The sequence below is a fragment of the Nycticebus coucang genome, chromosome 2, assembly GCF_027406575.1.
Source record: "Nycticebus coucang isolate mNycCou1 chromosome 2, mNycCou1.pri, whole genome shotgun sequence".
Classification (NCBI taxonomy): Eukaryota; Metazoa; Chordata; class Mammalia; order Primates; family Lorisidae; genus Nycticebus; species Nycticebus coucang.
Window position 1 is genome coordinate 39,850,132 of NC_069781.1, and position 20,418 is coordinate 39,870,549.

A 20,418-nucleotide genomic window follows, 5' to 3' on the forward strand; every position below is an offset into this window, starting at 1 on the left:
TAAAGGTCTTTGTAAAGGACACCCTTCAGATTTTTTTTTTTTTGTAGAGACAGAGTCTCACTTTACTGCCCTTGGTAGAGTGCCGTGCCGTCACACAGCTCACAGCAACCTCCAGCTCTTGGGCTTACGTGATTCTCTTGCCTCAGCCTCCCGAGCAGCTGGAACTACAGGTGCCCGCCACAACGCCCGGCTATTTTTTTGTTGCAGTTTGGCTGGGGCTGAGTTTGAACCCGCCACCCTTGGCATATGGGGCCGGCGCCCTACTCACTGAGCCACAGGCGCCGCCCCGCCCTTCAGATTTTTGTTTCTTTAGTGCATTTAAACTGTGACTTGATTTATCAAAAAAGCTGGCTACTTTTTTTTTTTGAGACGGAGTTGTCACCCTCAGTGTAGTTTTTTTTTTTTTGAGATGGAGTCTCACTTTGTCACCCTCAGTGTAGTGCCATGGTATCATAACTCACAACAACCTCAAACTCTTGGGCTCAAGTGATTGTCTTGTCTCAGCCTCCTCAGTAGGCTGGGACAATAGGTGCCTGCAACAACACCCAGCTATTTTTTAGAGACTTGGATCTCACACTTGCTCAGGCTGGTCTTGAAACTGTGAGCTCAGGCAATCTACTCGCCTCACCTCCAGAGTGCTAGGATTACAGGCATGAGCCACCATGCCTGGCTTATTATTTTAATTTTTAATGAAAGTAGCTAAATTAAGCAAGTACAATATGCTAGGCCTATATAAATGATCTTATATGGATTATCTGACTGTCATCCCAGTAGCCTTATGTAGGTACCAATATCGTCCTCATGTCATAGATAGGAAAATGGCTCCAGAGCTATGTAACTTGCTTAAGGTCACTGAATTAGGGAAAGGCCATACTAGAATTCAAACTCTTTTCAATTAAATCTGACTGGAGAACACATATGCTAACCCTGTGACTCTGACTGGCTGCCTGAATCGGTGCTCAGTGTTTCTTCCTTTCTCTTCCTTGATAAACTTTGTTCCATGCTTACCAAAACAAAAAAAAAAAAAGAAGAAGAAGAAGAAGAAATGTCTTTTGATCTTCCTCTGGAAGAGTAACAGTGGATTTTACAAGTTATCTTTTGTCACTTGTGAATGATGGGGTGCAAATTTACTTTGAATTTCTAATTTGGTTCTTTAAGTCTATTACCTAACAGCATAAACAGCAAGAGCTTACATTATTTTGCAACAGATTAAGGTGGAAAAAAAAAAGCCACATTCAGGAAAACAATGTAAGATTCATTTCACACATATACATATAGCACACTTCCTCATTTCCACATCCATTATTTTCACTTTCACAAGAACAGTATGAAGTAGGCAAGACAGGAATTATTTATCCATTTCTTTTTTTTTTTTTGGCCGGGGCTGGGTTTGAACCCACCACCGCCGGCATATGGGACTGGCGCCCTACTCCTTGAGCCACAGGCGCCGCCCTATTTATACATTTCTTAAATGAGGAAAGAGAGTCACAGAAAAGGAAGGTGACTTGCCCTGGGCCACTCAGCTGGTTGGAGCCTAGACCTGCTGTTCTTTCTACACTGAGCTGCCTCCATTTGTAAATAAGATCCACATACTTCCTCGCAGGTAGACCCAAATGGCTGCTGAACTGGAGGCTGTGCCATGCCAGGCTGTGGCCAGAGGGATTCCCTGTATAAATAGCAACTTATGCTAGAGGTTGCTAGTGCCAGCCATTTCCCCTACTTGCACCTGTGCAGTGTGATAAAGAAAAGAGAATTAGCCTGCAGTTGTGGTCCAACCAGATAAAACTTTTAGGCGGGAAGTCAAGTGACAGGCAAATTTGTGTGTGTGTGTGCGTGTGTGTGGTTTAAGTGTTAGTTGTTTTTGATATTTTAAAAAAGTGTTTAGGCTGCTTGTGGAAGTCAGACCAAATGGCAGGAAGGCATTGCAGCAAGGTGGATTTGGGAAAGGACAAATCTCATGGGAGGAACCATCTGACACCTGATCTTCATCAAGAAGAGAACGCTGCTCCAGGTAATGAAAAAGACCTCAAGAGATGGTGGCTGTGGGGAAGAATTGGAGCTATGATTATTTTCCTCTTCTTTATGAATCCAGCAGAAAAAGAGGCATAATTGAGTACATTCATGTAACCTTAGGTGGGAAGAACTAGGGCTATGAAACTTCCTGATGTGTCTTTTAGTGCTAAGATTCTAATAAGCCAGAGAAACATAAGGTAATAATAAATAAATTGTTAATAAGAAAATATACTTTGGCTTGCCACCCATAGCACAGTGGTTACGGTGCTGGCCACATGCACTGAGGCTGGCAGGTTCGAACTGGCCCAGGCCAGCTAAACAACAATGACAAATGCAACAAAAAAATATCCAGGTGTTGTGGCAGGCGTCTGTAGTCCCAGCTACTTGGGAGGCTGAGACAAGAGAATCTCCTAAGCCTAAGAGTTTGAGGTTGCTGAGAGCTGTGACACCACAGCAACAGAGTGGTGTCAGAGCTGTGACACCACACCACAGATGACACAGTAAGACTCTGTCTCTAAAAAAAAAGAAAAAAAGAAATATACTTATATGAAAGATATCCAATACTGGATGGTTGTGGTAAAACAAGTTCACCCATATACTTCTATGGTAGTGTAAATTTAGTGTAACTTTTAGAAAAGTTATACTGCTTTTCTTTGACTCACTAATCTCGGTCCTTGGATCTGCCCTAAAGCAGCATTTCTCAAAGTATTTTGCAGAGTCCTTAGCATTAAGATAAACTAAGCTATTTTGTTCTATGGATCTCACTGGCACTCAGATGAATCCCTCAAAAATTAAAAAACATATAATTATCAAAATTAATAAAAATAGTGGGGCCGCGCCTGTGGCTCAAGGAGTAGGGCGCCGGTCCCATATGCCGGAGGTGGCTGGTTCAAACCTAGCCCCGGCCAAAAACCACACACACACACAAAATTAATAAAAAAAAATAGTGATACAGTAATACTGTGCATATGTGCTTATTTATAGATGTATTAAATAACAAGATTCAGTGAGGTGGGTCTAATCACAAGTCAAATAAATCATATTCTATAAATGACATTTTAAGGTATCTGCAGTGAGTATAATGGATGAAAAAAATCTGTGATTTCTTTTGGTGACAAAGTCACACACTGCTTAACCTACTGTGGTTTGATGCCTACATTGATAGTTGTAGGAAATTATAAATTTAATTAGAGATCAATACAAATAAAGGTATAATTTTTTTCCCCATCAAGAACCCGTGTCATAAGAACAAAAGGCACCGTGGTTCAGGGGACATGTTCTATCTTTTGGAGGTCTTAATGCATCACTCCCCAGGCTCTAAGAAATTCTATATCAAAGAAAGACCCACTAACTTTTCTCCAATTTGAATGAGCAGAATCTATTTTGATAATACCCTTAATTTTCCAAAGAACATCAAGAAACACAATCCTAAGGAAAAAAAAATCCCCCCCAAAAGCTGTATGCAATCAATATACTTTTTTTTTTTTTTGTAGAGACAGAGTCTCACTTTATGGCCCTTGGTAGAGTGCCACAGCATCACACAGCTCACAGCAACCTCCAACTCCTGGGCTTAAGCGATTCTCTTGCCTCAGCCTCCCGAGTAGCTGGGACTACAGGCGCCCGCCACAACGCCCGGCTATTGAATATACTTATTATAATTTGACATACAGGCAAAAAACAACTAGCAACAACCTAAAGGCTCGATATAGGTAGAATGGGTAAATGAGAAAACATCAACTAGATTAAGTATCATATCATCATTAAAATTATAATTATGAAGACTATATCATGGAAAATAATTCCAATATAATGTTAGGTTAAAAAAAGATAAAATTGTGGTACCTTATATTACAACTTCATAATACCCTGTATTACAACTTTGTGTAACTTAGGGACTGGATGGAATAGAAATAACATGAAAATAGATTAACATGTTAAAGATTGTCAGGCGGCGCCTGTGGCTCAAGGAGTAGGGCGCTGGTCCCATATGCCGGAGGTGGCAGGTTCAAACCTAGCCCCGGCCAAAAACCTATAATAGAAGTAAAAAATAATAATAAAAATAAAATCATAACCAAGAACTACAAATCAGCTCAGGCTCAATTTCTTTGGGTGGCGCCTGTGGCTCAAGGAGTAGGGCGCTGGTCCCATATGCCGGAGGTGGCGGGTTCAAACCTAGCCCCAGCCAAAAACCACAAAAAAAAAAAGAAAAAGATTGTAGAACATGGCGGATTGTTTACATTATCTGTAAAACATATAAAAATTATTTTAAAGAGGGCGGCGCCTGTGACTCAGTCGGTAAGGTGCCGGCCCCATATACCGAAGGTGGCGGGTTCAAACCCGGCCCCGGCCAAACTGCAACCAAAAAATAGCCCGGCGTTGTGGCGGGTGCCTGTAGTCCCAGCTACTCGGGAGGCTGAGGCAAGAGAATCGCTTAAGCCCAGGAGTTGAAGGTTGCCGTGAGCTATGTGAGGCCACGGCCCTCTACCGAGGGCCATAAAGTGAGACTCTGTCTCTACAAAAAAAAAAAAAAAATTATTTTAAAGAAATGAATAGGTTGGTAGCATACTTATGTACAAATAAATACTATGGACCTTTTCATTCAAAAATGTTTACTGAATGCTCCCAGTCTTTCTCTAGGGATACAAGGATACCGTCCTTGTTCTCAAAAAGCTGGGAGAAAAATCTAACATAGGGATTCCGCCACTTGGCTGTAGGACCCTTTTTACTGGTAAATGTCATAGTTTATCACTTTCTCTAATAACTTTCATTTTGATCCTATAGAAGTCATTGGAAATTGGAGTTTGCGAAACAGAGAACAACTCAGAAAAAGAAAAGCTGAATTACAAGAAAATCAAACTTCACAATGGCTCTCTGGGTATGGTATCACCACAAGGGAAAAGAAACTACATTTACTGAGCATACGTTATATGTCAAGTAATGCTGTTCACTTTTACATATTGTATTTTATCTTTCCAAAAAATCCTATAAATTACTTTATTTTATTCTTAAAAAAAGGAAACTAGGTTCAGCGCCTGTGGATCAAGTGGCTAAGGCGCCAGCCACATACACCTGAGGTGGTGGGTTCGAATCCAGCCCGGGCCCGCCAAACACCAATGACGGCTACAACCAAGAAAAAAAAAATAGCCGGGTGTTGTGGCAGGCGCCTGTAGTCCCAGCTACTTGGGAGGCTGAGGCAAGAGAATCACTTGAGCCCAGGAGTTGGAGGTTGCTGTGAGCTGTAATGCCATGGCACTCTACCCAGGGCGACAGCTTGAGGCTCTGTCTCAAAAAAAAAAAAAAAAGGAGGGCGGCACCTGTGGCTCAGTCGGTAAGGCACCGGCCCCATATACCGAGGGTGGCGGGTTCAAACCCAGCAGCGCCGAACTGCAACAAAAAAATAGCCGGGCGTTGTAGTCCCAGCTGCTTGGGAGGCTGAGGCAAGAGAATTGCTTAAGCCCAGGAGTTGGAGGTTGCTGTGAGCTGTGTGATGCCACGGCATTCTACCCAGGGCCATAAAGTGAAACTCTGTCTCTATAAAAAAAAAAAAAAAAAAAAAAAGCAGCAGGCAACTGAATTATATTGAAGAGAAAACTGCATTGAGCTACTATGATAGTATAACAGATAAGCATCTTGTTGGGAGTGGGAAACATCATTGAGAAGCCTCCAAGATTGTTCTAGCTTCTTGTTAGTACAATCCTTACTGAATGGGTGTGATTAACTCTCCATGAGGTAAACCAAAACACTATCTGTTAATTAGTGACAGAGTTTACCTACATGTAAACTTGGGGAGGGAGTAGTCTCCAAAGTCACCTTCATGTAAACTTGGGGAGGGAGTACAAGAACATGATTAACATGATCATATATTAGGCAGCATCTAATTACATCCATCTAGAAACATCCTATAAATTATAGGACTGTGATGACTGGGGGACCTGCTTATTTAGAAAAGGGAGCCTAAAGAGCCCAAAGCATAGAATCCACCTAAGCCAAAGTTTCTACATCCACTGTTGACACTGTGGGCAGGATAATTATTTGTTGTGGAATGTAGTCCTGTGCATTGTTTTTTGTTTTAGTTTTTTTGTTGAGACAGAGTCTCACTATGTCGCCCTGGGTAGAATGCCGTGGCGTCACAGATCACAGCAACCTCAAACTCTTGGGCTTAAGTGATCTTCTTGCCTCAGCCTCCTCAGTAGCTGGGACTACAGGTGCCTGCCACAACACCCGCCTATTTTTTGGTTGTAGTTGTCATTATTTGGCAGGCCTGGGATGGGTTGAAACCGGCCAGCTCCAGTGTATAGCCACTGAGCTACAGGCACCGAGCCAAATCCTGTGCATTGTTGATGTTTTGTAGCATTTTCTGGCCTCTAGATGCCAAGAAAGAACCCCTTCTAACCCAGCTGTGACAACCAAAATGTCATCAGACAACCCAAATTGTCAAATGCCTTCTGGGATAGAGTGGGGAAGAGGTGGGTAAAATCACCCCCACTGATTTAAGCAAAGCACTTTTCTTAAGACGGTGGTCCTCCAACTCCCACTATGGACTGAGAACTGTCTGTTCTGCTACAATAGATGTTTCTAGAAAACCAATCAGCTCGCATATGATTGGTAAATAGGAGAATGATGTCAGCATAATGTGGGCATTGTGTTAGTGCATGGTTTTTTCCTAGTTAAAAAAAAAAAAAAAAGGCAGAATAGTGTGAATAGAATTTAAACCTGTAAAGAAAAAAGCCTCAGCATGGCTGCTGCACATACGGACTCCTTTCCAGCCCGCACTCAGGGCTCCCTCCCCAGAGAGGCACCTTGCCGGCTTGCAGAGCTCTCCACCACGTGGCAGCTGCAGTGCTTCCTCCTGTGCTTAATGGCAGCCCTGCTGGCTCCAAGCTCTGAGCTCAGGGTTTCATCTGTAAACCTGCAGTGACACCATTGCTCTTTTGCATTTTTACTATCCTCTGAGGCAGCCTCTAGGCATTGCAAGCTGCCAGTCTGTACCATCCAAGTTGTCTCCCCTGGTATCAATTATTGTTTCTGTTAGTGTTAAAAAGTTGGCTAGTTTTTAAATTATTTGTCCCAAGCCTGTTCCCTGCTCCCCTTCCTGCCCACAACCACCGTTACTATTTAATGCATGACTTGGCAGAAAGTGAGATTTTTTTTTTTTAGGAATACATACATGATTGTATAGCACACACAGACTTCTGCATTTGGGTCCTGCGGTGGGTGATTGTTGAAGATTATCCAATTAGTTCCCTGAATTCTTTTTTTATTTTTATTTATTTTTTTTTTGTAGAGACAGAGTCTCACTTTATGGCCCTCGGTAGAGTGCCGTGGCATCACACAGCTCACAGCAACCTGCAACTCCTGGGCTTCAGCGATTCTCTTGCCTCAGCTTCCCTAGTAGCTGGGACTACAGGCGCCTGCCACAACGCCCGGTTATTTTTTGGTTGCAATTTGGCCGGGGCTGGGTTTGAACCTGCCACCCTCGGTATATGGGGCTGGCGCCTTACCGACTGAGCCACAGGCGCCACCCAGTTCCCTGAATTCTATACCCACTAAGCAATCTTTCACTATTACATGGCTTTCTAAGTACTTATCTACAGAGAGTGTTATTTATTTGCCAACCTAGGTATTCTCTACTGCAAAACTTGTATTTTTCTCTGTTAATTTAAAAGCTGGTCTTTACGTTTGTGCATCAGCCTCTTTGAGCCTGGTTGAGGAGCTCGGCCCCTGACAGAAATGGCTTTCCAGCTTGCTGGGCTGAGGGAATAAGGCTGAGAATTCACTGAAGTGGATGACACTTTGGTTAGCCTCTTGGCAGCTGGCTGGACTTGCTCTGGACAAGTCTCTCTACTGCTGAGGGCTGTGTCCCCTTTTCTCACTAAAACATACTGCACACAGTGAAACCTTAGCAGTTTCTGAGAGAAGCAGCACAATGTATACTTATGAGCCCAGTGGTTGAAGCCAGAATGACCAGATTTGAAGCTTGGCTGTTCTACTTCCTAGGCGTTGACCTTGGACAAGTTACTCAACTTCTCTGTGCCTCAGTTTTGTCATCTACAAAATGGAGATAAGAGTATTTGCCTCGTGGGTTTATGTAAAGATTATATGAGATAACAGAATAAATAAATTACTGGGGCGGTGCCCGTGGCTCAGTGAGTAGGGCGCCAGCCCCATATACCGAGGGTGGCGGGTTCAAACCCAGCCCCGGCCAAACTTCAACAAAAAATAGCCGGGCATTGTGGTGGGTGCCTGTAGTCCCAGCTACTCGGGAGGCTGAGGCAAGAGAATTGCCTAAGCCCAGGAGTTGGAGATTGCTGTGAGCTGTGACGCAACAACACTCTGCCGAGGGCGATAAAGTGAGACTCTTGTCTCTACAAAAAAAAAAAAAAAAATTACTAAAAACACTGCCAGCCATTTAGGAAGTACTTAAGTGTTTCTTGTATTAGTATTAGTATTAATTTCTATTTCAGTAATTCAGTCACATAAGTTATTTTATGTAATTTTTATAACTACCACATGAAATTGAGCAGATATTATTTACCCTATTTTACCATTAAGGCAACCAAGGTGCAGAGGGTTTAACTTTCCCACAGTTATAATGTAGACTAAAGTTCATGCCTCATAGATATTTCTGTATCTTTTTAAAAACTACCAGAGAAGATATGAACCACTATGTTACTCAGATTTCCTCATCTAGAGATCTAAATAACAAGTTGTTTATAGGACTTAATAATATCTCAGAAAAAGTAATTGTTTCCTGAGGAATTAAGATATATTATCTTTTTAAAAATTTGACAACTTTGGGCGGCGCCTGAGGCTCAGTGAGTAGGGCGCCGGCCCCATATGCTGAGGGTGGCGGGTTCAAACCCAGCCCCGGCCAAACTGCAACAAAGAAAATAGCCGGGGGGTGGCGCCTGTGGCTCAGTGAGTAGGGCGCCAGCCCCATATGCGGAGGGTGGTGGGTTCAAACCCAGCCCCGGCCAAACTGCAACCAAAAAATAAGCCAGGCGTTGTGGCGGGCGCCTGTAGTCCCAGCTGCTCGGGAGGCTGAGGCAAGAGAATCGCGTAAGCCCAAGAGTTAAGAGGTTGCTGTGAGCGGTGTGATGCCACGGCACTCTACCCGAGGGCGGTACAGTGAGACTCTGTCTCTACAAAAAAAAAAAAAAAAAGAAAATAGCCGGGCGTTGTGGCGGGAGCCTGTAGTCCCAGCTGCTGCTCTGGAGGCTGAGGCAGGAGAATCGCGTAAGCCCAGGAGTTAGAGGTTGCTGTGAGCCATGTGACGCCACAGCACTCTACCTGAGGGCTGTACAGTGAGACTCTTGTCTCTACAAAAAAAAAAAAAAAAATTGACAACTTTATAATTATCTTGTCCTTGGTTACTTGGAATAATAGTTAAAAATGCTTAAGTGCCGGCTCGGTGCCTGTAGCTCAGCGGCTAGGGCGCCAGCCACATACACTGAAGCTGGCAGGTTCGAATCCAGCCCGGGCCTACCAAACAACAATGACAACTACAACCAAAAAAAAAAAATAGCCAGGCATTGTGGTGGGCGCCTGCAGTCCCAGGTTCTTGGGAGGCTAAGGCAAGAGAAACTCTTAAGCCCAAGAGTTTGAGATTGCTGTGATCTGTGATGCTACAGCACTCTACTGAGGACGACATAGTGAGACTCTCAAAAAAAAAAGCTTATGTGCCATAACCATCATCTGTAGATTTCCTTTTTTTTTTTTTTTGGCCGGGGCTGGGTTTGAACCCGCCACCTCCAGCATATGGGACCGGCACCCTACTCCTTGAGCCACAGGTGCCGCCCTAGATTTCCTTTTTTTAAAATATAATTTTGAATATTTATTTTTGACTGTCCTATTATACATATAGCCTTTTGATATTGACTTCAAACTGTCTTTAAAAAATTTTTTTATTGGGCGGCGCCTGTGGCTCAGTCGGTAGGGCGCTGGCCCCATATACCGAGAGTGACGGGTTCAAACCTGGCCCCGGCGAAACTGCAACCAAAAAATAGCCAGGCGTTGTGGCGGGCGCCTGTAGTCCCAGCTACTCGGGAGGCTGAGGCAAGAGAATTGCTTAAGCCCAGGAGTTGGAGGTTGCTGTGAGCTGTGTATGGCCATGCTGTGAGCTCTACCGAGAGCCATAAAGTGAGACCCTGTCTCTACAAAAAAAAAAAAAAAAAAATTTTTATTATGGGGAAATAATAATAATATTATGGGGAAATCTTCAAGCATATACAAAAGTACACAGGGTATACATTCTGTAAATGTGCAAGGAAGTATGAGCACTATAAAGATAAAAAAAAATTGGTTTTATCTCCAAAGAATGTCAACTTTACTAAAAGAAATAGGATTTTTTCAGAACTACAGTGTGAGGCAGCCTATGTTCTCTGCCTTTATCATGACACTGGGTAAATCCTGTAAGGGTGCTAAACAGGTAGGGAGCAGTTCAGGCCTGTGTCGGTTAGAGAAGGCTCCAGGGAGCTGGTAACATGGAAAGAAATTTCAGTGGGTTTAGAAAAATGATGAAATGCTTATTTATAGTACTTCTCTCCAGCCCATCTGTATTAGCCATCTGTATTTAGTTATATTTGTAGTGTTTAACAATTTGTCATTGGCTGCAATTTCCATGTATACCCTTTCATCTTTAATCTATTTATTAGGAATCGTTATGATATGGCCACCCATGCCTTCCTGCCAGGCTTCCTAACATCAAGAAATGTTTTTGCAGGCTTTGACCCAGCTGACAGTAGATCTCATTTGATATGTACTGTAGCAACATATCATTTTTACACCAGATATTGTATGTGATAAGCTATATATATCATCCACCTGCAACCTGCACAGATGATGAGCTGTGTCTGGATTGCCGATCTGGAAACAGAACTGTTCAGTTTATCCCAGAGTAGTGAGGCTAATTTGCACAGACTAAATGCAAAGAAACTAGTGTATAAATAAGAATGCCAATCTATTGATTTATCATGGGAAATATCCATTTTCCATAACCAAGATTTAATTATATGCTATCATATAATACACCACCTTCACCAAGAAGACTCCTGTTGAGCAAGGCATCAAAGCAAAATGTCCTGGAGAGGCATACCCTTTCTTTTTTTTTTTTTTTTAGAAAAAATTTTTTTTATTGTTAAATCATAGCTGTGTACCTTAGTGCAATCAAGGGGTACAATGTGCGGGTTTCATATACAATATGAATCTTTCTTTTTTTTTTGAGACAGAGTCTCAAGCTATCACCCTGGGTAGAGTGCCGTGGCATCACAGCTGACAGCAACCTCAAACTCCTGGGCTTAAGCGATTCTCTTGCCTCAGACTCCCAAGTAGCTGGGACTACAGGCACCCACCACAATGCCCAGCCATCTTTTGGTTGTAGTTGTCATTGTTGTTTGGCAGGCCCAGGCTGGATTCGAACCCACCAGCTCTGGTGTATGTGGCTGGCACCTTAGCCACTTGAGCTAGAGGCACCATGGAGACATACCCTTTCTTAAGAATTGAGAACATTAACACTACTCCTGCATTTTACAAACAAGGAGATTGAGACTCAGAAAGATTAAGTGACTTGTTCAATGTCACAGTGCAACATGGCAGTGGGGGATGTGGGACTATTATTACAACCATTTATTTGAATTCTGTAGCACCACTGCTGACACTAATTCTGATCTCTCAGCAGAGAACAGAAAAAACGCAAATATCAGAGAACAGGAAAAAGAAATCAAAGAAGCAGAAAGAGAAAACAAAATACAGAACTGAAAATGGAACCTCAGTCGCCAATAGAAAAGGAAATTATGGAACAAGCACTGGCACCTACAGAGAAAGAAGCCGAGCTACCGGAAAGTGTAACTGAAGCCCTTCCTTTGGTAGCCTCCCCACGAGAAGTTGTGCCCAAAGAACATTTTTCTGAAATACATCAAGGAAGCATTACACATCAGGAAAATTCTTCTGAGTACCAAGAAACAGTAGTACAAAACAATTCTTCTGAAACATGCCAACATATGGCTGAACCTGAAGACCTTGCTCCCGAAATGTGCCAGGAAATAGCTGTACTTCAAGACCATCCTGTCAAAACGTGCCAGGATACAGCTGGGCCTGGAGACCTCACTCCTAAAATGTGCCAGGAAATAGCTGTACTTCAAGATCATCCTCTCAAAACGTGCCAGGATACAACTGAACTTCAAGACTTCACTCCTTTAATGTTCCAAGAAATAGCTGTACTCAAAGCTCTTCCTCGTACAACCTCTGAAGACACAGCTGACCTGGAAGGATGCGCTCCTAAGGCATCCCCCAAACTAGATGTGCCTGAAGGCTATGCTCTCGATGCATACCAAAAAACAGAAGCACCAGAAGAATACAATGCTGAATCAGACCAACAAATAGCTGAGAATGAAGGCTTCTTTCCGAAAACACAAGAAATAGCTGTGCCCAAAGACCTCTCTACAAAAACATACCCAGAAACAGTTGAACCCGAACACTCTTCTCATAAAACATATAAAGAAATTGCTGTGTACAAAGCCCTCTCTCATAAGACAATCCAAGAAACACCTCAGCCTGAAGAATATTCACCTGCGACCTATCAAGAAACACCTGGGCCTGGAAAATATTCACCTAAAATATACCAAGAAACACCCACACTCAAAGAATATTCACCTGGAATAAAGCAAGAAACGCTGGAGCCTGAAGACCTCTCCTCTAAGACATGTGAAAATAAGGATAGGCCTAAAGAATGCCTTCCAGAACCACAGCAAGAAATAGGTGCACTCCAACGCCGGGATCCTAAAGTACACCGGGAAGATGCTAAGGCTGTTTATGGGTTTTCTCAAGGTAAGGGCTGTTTATACATGTAGCACCGAGGTAGGTATATCTCAGAGTAGCAATTTATAACCTTTGAAAATCAATGGGTATCTCAATGAGTACTATGAATATCGTTGGCCAGTTTCAAGTAATAAATATTTTTGTGCAACCAACATTCACCTTGGCACATTCCCAAAGAATTTAAAAAATAATTGAAAAGGCAAGAATGTACAGTAGGTACTTGTACACACTCTCCATTTTGAGAAGCTATAGTCAGTGAAATGAATTATGTGCAAGATATTTTATTTTTTTTAATTAATTAATTATTTTTTGTAGAGACAGAGTCTCACTTTGTGGTCCTCGGTAGAGTGCCGTGGCCTCAGACAGCTCACAGCAACCTCCAACTCCTGGGCTTAAGCAATTCTCTTGCCTCAGCCTCCTGAATAGCTGGGACTACAGGCGCCCGCCACAACACCCGGCTATTTTTTTTTTGGTTGCAGTTTGGCCGGGGCGGGGTTCGAACCCGCCACCCTCAGTATACGGGGCCGGCGCCCTACTCACTGAGCCACAGGCGCCGCCCTGTGCAAGATATTTTAAAGGACAATTACCAGTAGTCTAGATAAGAAGAAGTCTTGATGAATGATGTTTTGCTAGGAAATTTAATTTTCTTGATAAACTAAAGGCAACTACATTTGTAATACAAGGTACTCACAGAGATAACAAGATATAAAATATGATCGATCTTGTTACTAGGGAACTCATGAGATTTATCAGGTTTACAAAAAATGATTTCTATTTCAATATTTGCTCCTAGAAACCTTTTTACTAAGCACAGTATTTTGAATATAATGTAAACTTTTTTTTTCGGAAAAGAGTGGATGACCTTTCTTTAATTTGACTTCCCTCAGAAACATATCTGAGAACCTCAATTCTTTGTACGATACTGTAGTATAAGAAATGGGCTGAGTTGGGTGGCACCTGTGGCTCAAGGAGTAGGGCGCCAGTCCCATATGCCAGAGGTGGCAGGTTCAAACCCAGCCCCAGCCAAAAAAAAAAAAAGAAATGGGCTGAGTCTATCAGACTATAGTTATTCCCAGGAAACTTTGGTAATTTATTTGCCTTTTCTCCTAAAAGATAAGTTCAACAAAAATGTGGTGTTAGTTGGCTTCCAAGTAATACAGATTTTGAGGAACTACTTTAAAATGAATTACCTGCAAAGAAGACATAGAAATACTGCTTGCTCTGACAGGGGTCCCTGCTGCCGAAGTAGCTCTGATTATCACAGCATCTTCATTCCTAGCAGCGGTATTCTAAACCCAGAAAGGTAGATATGGGCAATTAATTAATGCTCATTTTAGTATGGGTTTCATCTTACCAAACAAATGGGGATATCTATATTTAGCTGATTATAAAAGTAATAAATGTTCATGATAATAATGTAAAGCAATATATAAGTGGATGTGGAATAAAAAAATCCCCTTTAGTACCAGCTCCTCTCTCCCTAATCCCTGATGTTAATGTTTTATTCAAGAGATAAGGCCACACCAGCCTGTAAACCTAGCACTGTGGGAGGCCAAGGTAGAACAATTGCTTGAGATCAGAGGAAGAACTGCTCCAGGTCAGGAGTTTGAGACCAGCCTGAACAAGAGCAAGACCTCATCTCTACAAAAAATAGAAAAATTAGTCAGGCATGGTGGCACATTCCTTCAGTCCAAGCTGCTTGGGCAGGAGGCAGGATTGCTTGAGCCCAGGAGTTTGAGATTGCAGTGAGCTGTGATAGCCATTGCACTCTGGATGTGGTGATAGCGAGATTCTGTCTCAAAACAACCTCTGAAAACTCCACAAATGAAACAAGAATATACATGCTATTCTATAACTTTCCCCCCACTTACATATATTGTAGCCATCTTATGTCTTTTGTACTAACTGAATAGTATGGTGCTGTATGTATGTACTGTAATGTAGTCAACCAATCCCTATAATGATGAACACTTAGGTTATTGTCAAGTTTTATTATTTTGACAATATTCAATGAGCATCATTGGGAGTTAACATTTACTTAGCTAACATTTACTTGATACCTTTCTATGTGCCAGAGACATTAAATATTTTTTTGTGAATTATTTTATTCAATATTAAAAACCTACTAGAGAAATGATATCCCTATTTTTTTTTTTGAGGCAGAGTCTCACTCTGTCACCCTGGGTAGAGTGTCATGACATCTAAGCTCACAGCAACCTCAAACTCCTGGGCTTAAGCGATTCTCTTGCCTCAGCCTCCTGAGTAGCTGGGACTACAGGTGCCCACCAAAATGCCAGGCTAGTTTTTTTTTCTGCAGTTTTGGCTGGAGCTTTGTTTGAACCCACCACCTCTGGCATATGGGGCCAGGGCCCTACTCCTTTCAGCCACAGGTGCTCCCCAAGGCTAGTTTTTTATTTTTAGCAGAGGTGTGTCTCACTCTTACTCAAGCTGGTCTCAAACTCCTGGGCTCAGGTGATCCATCCACATCCGCCTTCCAGAGTGCTGGGATTACAGGCGTGAATCAACACATCTGGCTACTCCCATTTTATATATAAGGAAACTCAGCACTGGAAGCTTAAATTTGCCTGCTTATTTCCTTAGGATCATTCCCTAGAAGTCGAATTTCTGGTCCAAAAGATACCCCATTAAAAGTTTGGATGTATCCAATCAGACCAGGCCCTAGAAATATAGCAATTCACACAAGACAAGTGCCTTTTCCTCACAGGCTTGCCAGCACTGCACACGATGACATTTTAAAAACTTCTGCCTGGGTGGCACCTGTGGCTCAGTGAGCAGGGCGCCGGCCCCATATACCGAGGGTGGTGGGTTCAAACCCAGCCCCGGCCAAACTTCAACAAAAAAATAGCCGGGTGTTGTGGCGGGCGCCTGTAGTCCCAGCTACCCGGGAGGCTGAGGCAGGAGAATCGCCTAAGCCCAGGAGTTGGAGGTTGCTGTGAGCTGTGTGACGCCACGGCACTCTACCGAGGGCAATAAAGTGAAACTCTGTCTCTACAAAAAAACAAACAAACAAACAAAAAAAAACTTCTGCCTATCTTCTAGGATAAAAAATAAATCCCCACCTAATTGTCTTAAATACTCCTTTTTAATTAATACTACTAGGCATCTTTTCATGATTATTAAAAATGCGATTTTTATGTGGAAGCAACCTAAATGCCCATCAACCCAGGAATGGATTAATAAATTGTCTCAAAACAGTATATGCCCAGCTATTTTCTTGTTGCAGTTGTCATTGCTGTTTAGCTGGCCCGGGCCGGGCTAGAACCTGCCAGCCTCAATGTATGTGGCTGGTGCCGTAACCACTGTGCTACGGGCACCGAGCCTTAATTGATTAAAATATCTGTTTAATAGTTACATTTACTTACACATATGTTGTAAATATTCTTTCCAGTTATTTGTGGTTTAATTTTATTTATAGTGGTTTTTGCTACATAGAATTTTAATTTTTATGTATTCATACCTGTAAATCTTTTCCTTTATGGTTTATGGTCTCTGTGTCCTGCTTAGAATCCTAAGATTATAAAAATACTATTGTTTCCATAACTTTATGGTACATGTTTAAGTATTTAATCCTTCTGAAATTTGTTTTTGTACATGGTATAAAGTAGGGTTGCTTTTCTTCAGATGGGTAGTCATCCCAATACCACTCATTGAATCTATTTTTCTATTTTATTTTATTTTACAGAAATAAAAGAAAAACTCAAAGCAGAAGAACCAGAAATACCAGCAATTATAAACATTCCTCAAGAGATTCCTCCTGAAAATGATGTCTACAGTTTTGTTTTCTTTTAACAATGCTCAACCATAAAATTGTAGTCCAGTGGAATATACATATTAGTATTTGTGTGATTTTTCTTAAAATATTGTAGAAATATTTACAGTGTTCATTAATATTTTAGCTTAGCTTTTTCTTCCACTTATAAATCATATCTGAAAAAAAGAATTAACATTTTTTTAGGCCCTACTGTATAAACAATATCCTCCGTGTGTGTGTGTGTGTGTGTGTTTGGTGGGGGGAGAATAGCAGAAGGAAGAGACAAACAAGGGGAAAGACGAAATAATTGATTTTCTCCCTAAGAACAGACATTTGATTAATTCTTAAGAACAGACTAAGTGCGCCGGCCCCATATACCGGAGGTGGCGGGTTCAAACCCGGCCTCAGCCAAAAACTGCAAAAAAAAAGAACAGGTTAAGCGATTAAGTTTGAACACTTAAAAAAAAAAAAAGTCTGAACACTTAACATTTTGAGGAATACAGGCAGTCCCTGGGTTATAAATGAGATAAATTCTGTAGGTTTGTTCTTAAGCTTTAATTTGTATGTAAGTTGGAACAGGCACATTTACCTATTACCCATAATAACCTCCATTTGTAAGTATGAGTCACAGCTCAGTTGGACGTTTGTAGCTCAGGGACTTAATGATAGCCTCCATTTATAAGTAGGAGTTGTGTGTAAGTTGGATGTTTATAACTCAGGAACTGCCTGTATATAATTTTCTTGTAAATGTTGTTCAATTCTTAACGTAACAGTAGCATCAACATTTTATTCAGACTTCAGTTGGTTCTTCAGTTAATTTTAGTAATACTTATTCTGGGACACCTTAAAGATATTTTGGAGTAATGAATATATCTTACTTTTGTATCTGAATTTTGGTTTGTCTATTATTACTTTTTAAATATTGCATTTGTGCAAAATGTACATTAAATCATTATTATACTCTTACCTGTGTAAGGTGGCATCATGTTAAATAAACACTGTGAAAGTTAGAGGACCGATTTAACACATAGTTCTTGCCCACCAGGGGTTTAATCTAGTCATGGAGGAATAAAACAAAATAAATATTGCAAAAGAAAACAGTAAATGCTAGTGTTATTTGAATAGCAGATATAATAAAATGTTCACTTTTTGCTGGAGTGACCTGAGAAAATTACGCATGGGTAGAGCCTTGAAAGACAGAAAGGATTTACGTAGATGAAGTCAACAGCATTACTGTGTATGACACAGAGAAGGGTGGGAAGAATGTAGGTCCATATGAAACGGTAGTCTCATATGGACCCTACATATGAAACGTAGTCTTGCATGCAGAAAAGCTTGTATTATTAGACAGAGGGTAGAGAATTCTGCATACCTAAGAATACCTTTGTTTGTTTTTTCCTCCTGCCTCAGCCTCCCAAGTAGTACAGAAGTTCCTGTACACCTTTCATCAAGTTTACCCTAATGTTAAATCTGAACATTTACAATATTAACTTTTTTTTTTCTCTCTCTCTGTTGCTGGGACTAGAATAGTGTTATCATAGCTCACTGCAACTCCTGGGTTCAAGTGATCCTCCTGCCTCAGCCTTCCAAGTAGCTGAGATTACAGGAATGTGCTATTTTTCTATAATCCTAAAATTATTTCTCAAAAATAATGTGCTAGGTAGTATGTACTACATTCTCTACCCTCGTTAGATAACAGCCCCCCAAATAAGATTTTTGAACAATGCAGAAAAGCTTGTATTATTAGACAGGGTAGAGAATTCTGCATACCTAACAAGTGTATCACTTGTTAGATAACAGCCCCCAAGTAAGATTTTGAACAATGTAGCCCCCAAATAAGATTTTTGAATTATTGTAGGAATATGATAAATAGGGTAATAATGGTCAGAAAATGACACGAGACCAAGGGTAGAATAGGAAACTATTCTGGATAGGAAAATGTCTGAAAAAATCTCCTGTTTTTTTGTTTGTTTTCAGTTTTGCTTCTATTATTACAGAAGACTAAAAGGCTCATTCAGCAAGGATGCAATTGCATGAGGTTTCCATATAGGCATTGTGCTAGGTAGTAGTACTACATCAAAAAACAAGACAGGATTTCAGTCTCTCGGGCATTCATGGTACAGAGTATTGGTTCTCTCAACTCCCCTGGCATATTAGACTCACTGAAGAAGATGTGAAAAATACAGACAGACGCCCAGATGACTCCTCTTAGGATCCTGATTCGCCCTCTAGGGTAGAGGGATATTTATTGTTTATTGTTTTATGCTCAATCTTTTTTTGAGAAATAATTTTAGGATTATAGAAAAATTATACAAATAGTACAGAAGTTCCTGTACACCTTTCATCAAGTTTACCCTAATGTTAAATCTGAACATTTACAATATTAACTTTTTTTTTTTCTCTTTCTGTTGCTGGGACTAGAATAGTGTTATCATAGCTCACTGCAACCTCCTGGGTTCAAGTGATCCTCCTGCCTCAGCCTCCCAAGTAGCTGAGATTACAGGAATGCGCTACGACTCTCAGCTAATTTTTCTGTTTTGTAGAGATGGGGTCTCATTGTTCTCAAGTTGGTCTCAAACTCCTGGCCTCAAGTGATCTTTCTGCCTCTGCCTCCCAAAGTGTTATTATAGGCATGAGCCACTTTGCCTGGCCTAACATCTTAACATTAATCTTAACACAGCCCATTTGTCAAAACTAAGAAATCAAAGTAGTTACATTACTCTTAACTAAACTGCAGACATTATTTGGTTTTCATTAATTTTTTTCAGTAATTATTTTTGCTTCAGGACTCAATCCAAGATATGGCATGGCATTTAGGTTCTTTCTTTGTTTTGTTTTTTGGCCGGGGCTAGGTTTGAACCTGCCACCTCCGGCATATGGGACCGGTGCCCTACTCCTTGAGCCACAGGCACTGCCAGGGTATTTTTGTTTTAAAAACTCTATAGACAATTCTAGGGTGGCGCCTGTGGCTCAAGGAGTAGGGTGCCGGTCCCATATGCTGGAGGTGGCAGGTTCAAACCCAGCCCTGGCCAAAAACCACAAAAACAAACAAAAAAAACCTCTATAGACAATTCTAATGTACAGCTAATGTTGAGAACCACTGACTTTACATTTGGATTTATATACAATTCAGTATTTATACTTTCACATAAACTAATCCACAAAAAAAAGTGAAATAGTTTTGAAGTGATTATCATTCTCATTTTACCTAAGGATGAGGAAATCACTGGAGGCTGGCTACTCACCCAAAGTCACATCTGACCTCAGTGTCTTTCACAGTGATGCTCCATCTTTGGAATGCTGCTTCTATCTCAATTTCACTTACCAGAGCAGGTCAAAATTATAGGAAGAGTAAACTGAAGTCTCAAGTTCTAATAGTGTTGCATTAAGATGAACTTTAAGAGATGCACAGGGTCACAAAAGTGAAAAAGATGGAGAAGTAGATAGAGGAATACAGTATGTTAGAGGAAGCAGAAACTTCACTCTTTACCTGTTAGTCTTTCTCCCTGACCTCTAACACCACTCCTTACATACACACACAACCTCAGCTTTCTTGCCATTCTTGTTCAAATGCAGTATGCATCTAGAATTTTTCCAGTTTTCTTCTTGGTTTTGAATCTTGAGAACATGGCCAGAATTAGTTTGGCAAGAATCCTAGCCCTACTCTTTGCTGCTCTCCTCTCATGTTAAGTACAATGGCTGTAACTAGAAACTAGAAATAATCAGTTTCTTATTTCTAGCTTACAATCAGCGAAATAATACAACTCTGGATAGGATAAAAGCTTGAAGTCAGAATTTAATAAAAATGCTGCGGTTCC

General features: G+C 41.2%; 1 protein-coding gene across 2 annotated transcripts; it reads left to right on the plus strand.

Moving 5' to 3' along the window:
• Positions 1 to 1,808: 1,808 nt before the first annotated feature.
• On the plus strand, positions 1,809 to 17,673 carry HEMGN (hemogen). 2 transcript variants are annotated; one of them, XM_053562852.1, is made up of 4 exons: positions 1,809 to 2,011; positions 4,795 to 4,888; positions 11,690 to 12,837; positions 16,532 to 17,673. In XM_053562852.1, the coding sequence occupies exons 1-4, from the start codon at positions 1,909 to 1,911 to the stop codon at positions 16,636 to 16,638; spliced, it is 1,452 nt and encodes a 483-aa protein (XP_053418827.1). In that variant the 5' UTR covers positions 1,809 to 1,908; the 3' UTR covers positions 16,639 to 17,673. The 2 variants fall into 2 exon arrangements, with proteins under 2 accessions (XP_053418827.1, XP_053418821.1); XM_053562846.1 differs by having other exon boundaries at positions 1,815 to 2,011; positions 11,687 to 12,837.
• The last annotated feature ends 2,745 nt before the right edge of the window (positions 17,674 to 20,418 follow it).

What these genes read in the sequence shown, in the direction of transcription:
- HEMGN (XM_053562846.1), top strand. Translation starts at nt 1,909, where the DNA reads ATGGCAGGAAGGCATTGCAGCAAGGTGGATTTGGGAAAGGACAAATCT. An exon ending in ACTTCACAATGGCTCTCTGG is followed by an intron (nt 4,889 to 11,686) that starts GTATGGTATCAC and finishes CTGATCTCTCAG; the next exon opens with CAGAGAACAGAAAAAACGCA. An exon ending in TGTTTATGGGTTTTCTCAAG is followed by an intron (nt 12,838 to 16,531) that starts GTAAGGGCTGTT and finishes TTTATTTTACAG; the next exon opens with AAATAAAAGAAAAACTCAAA.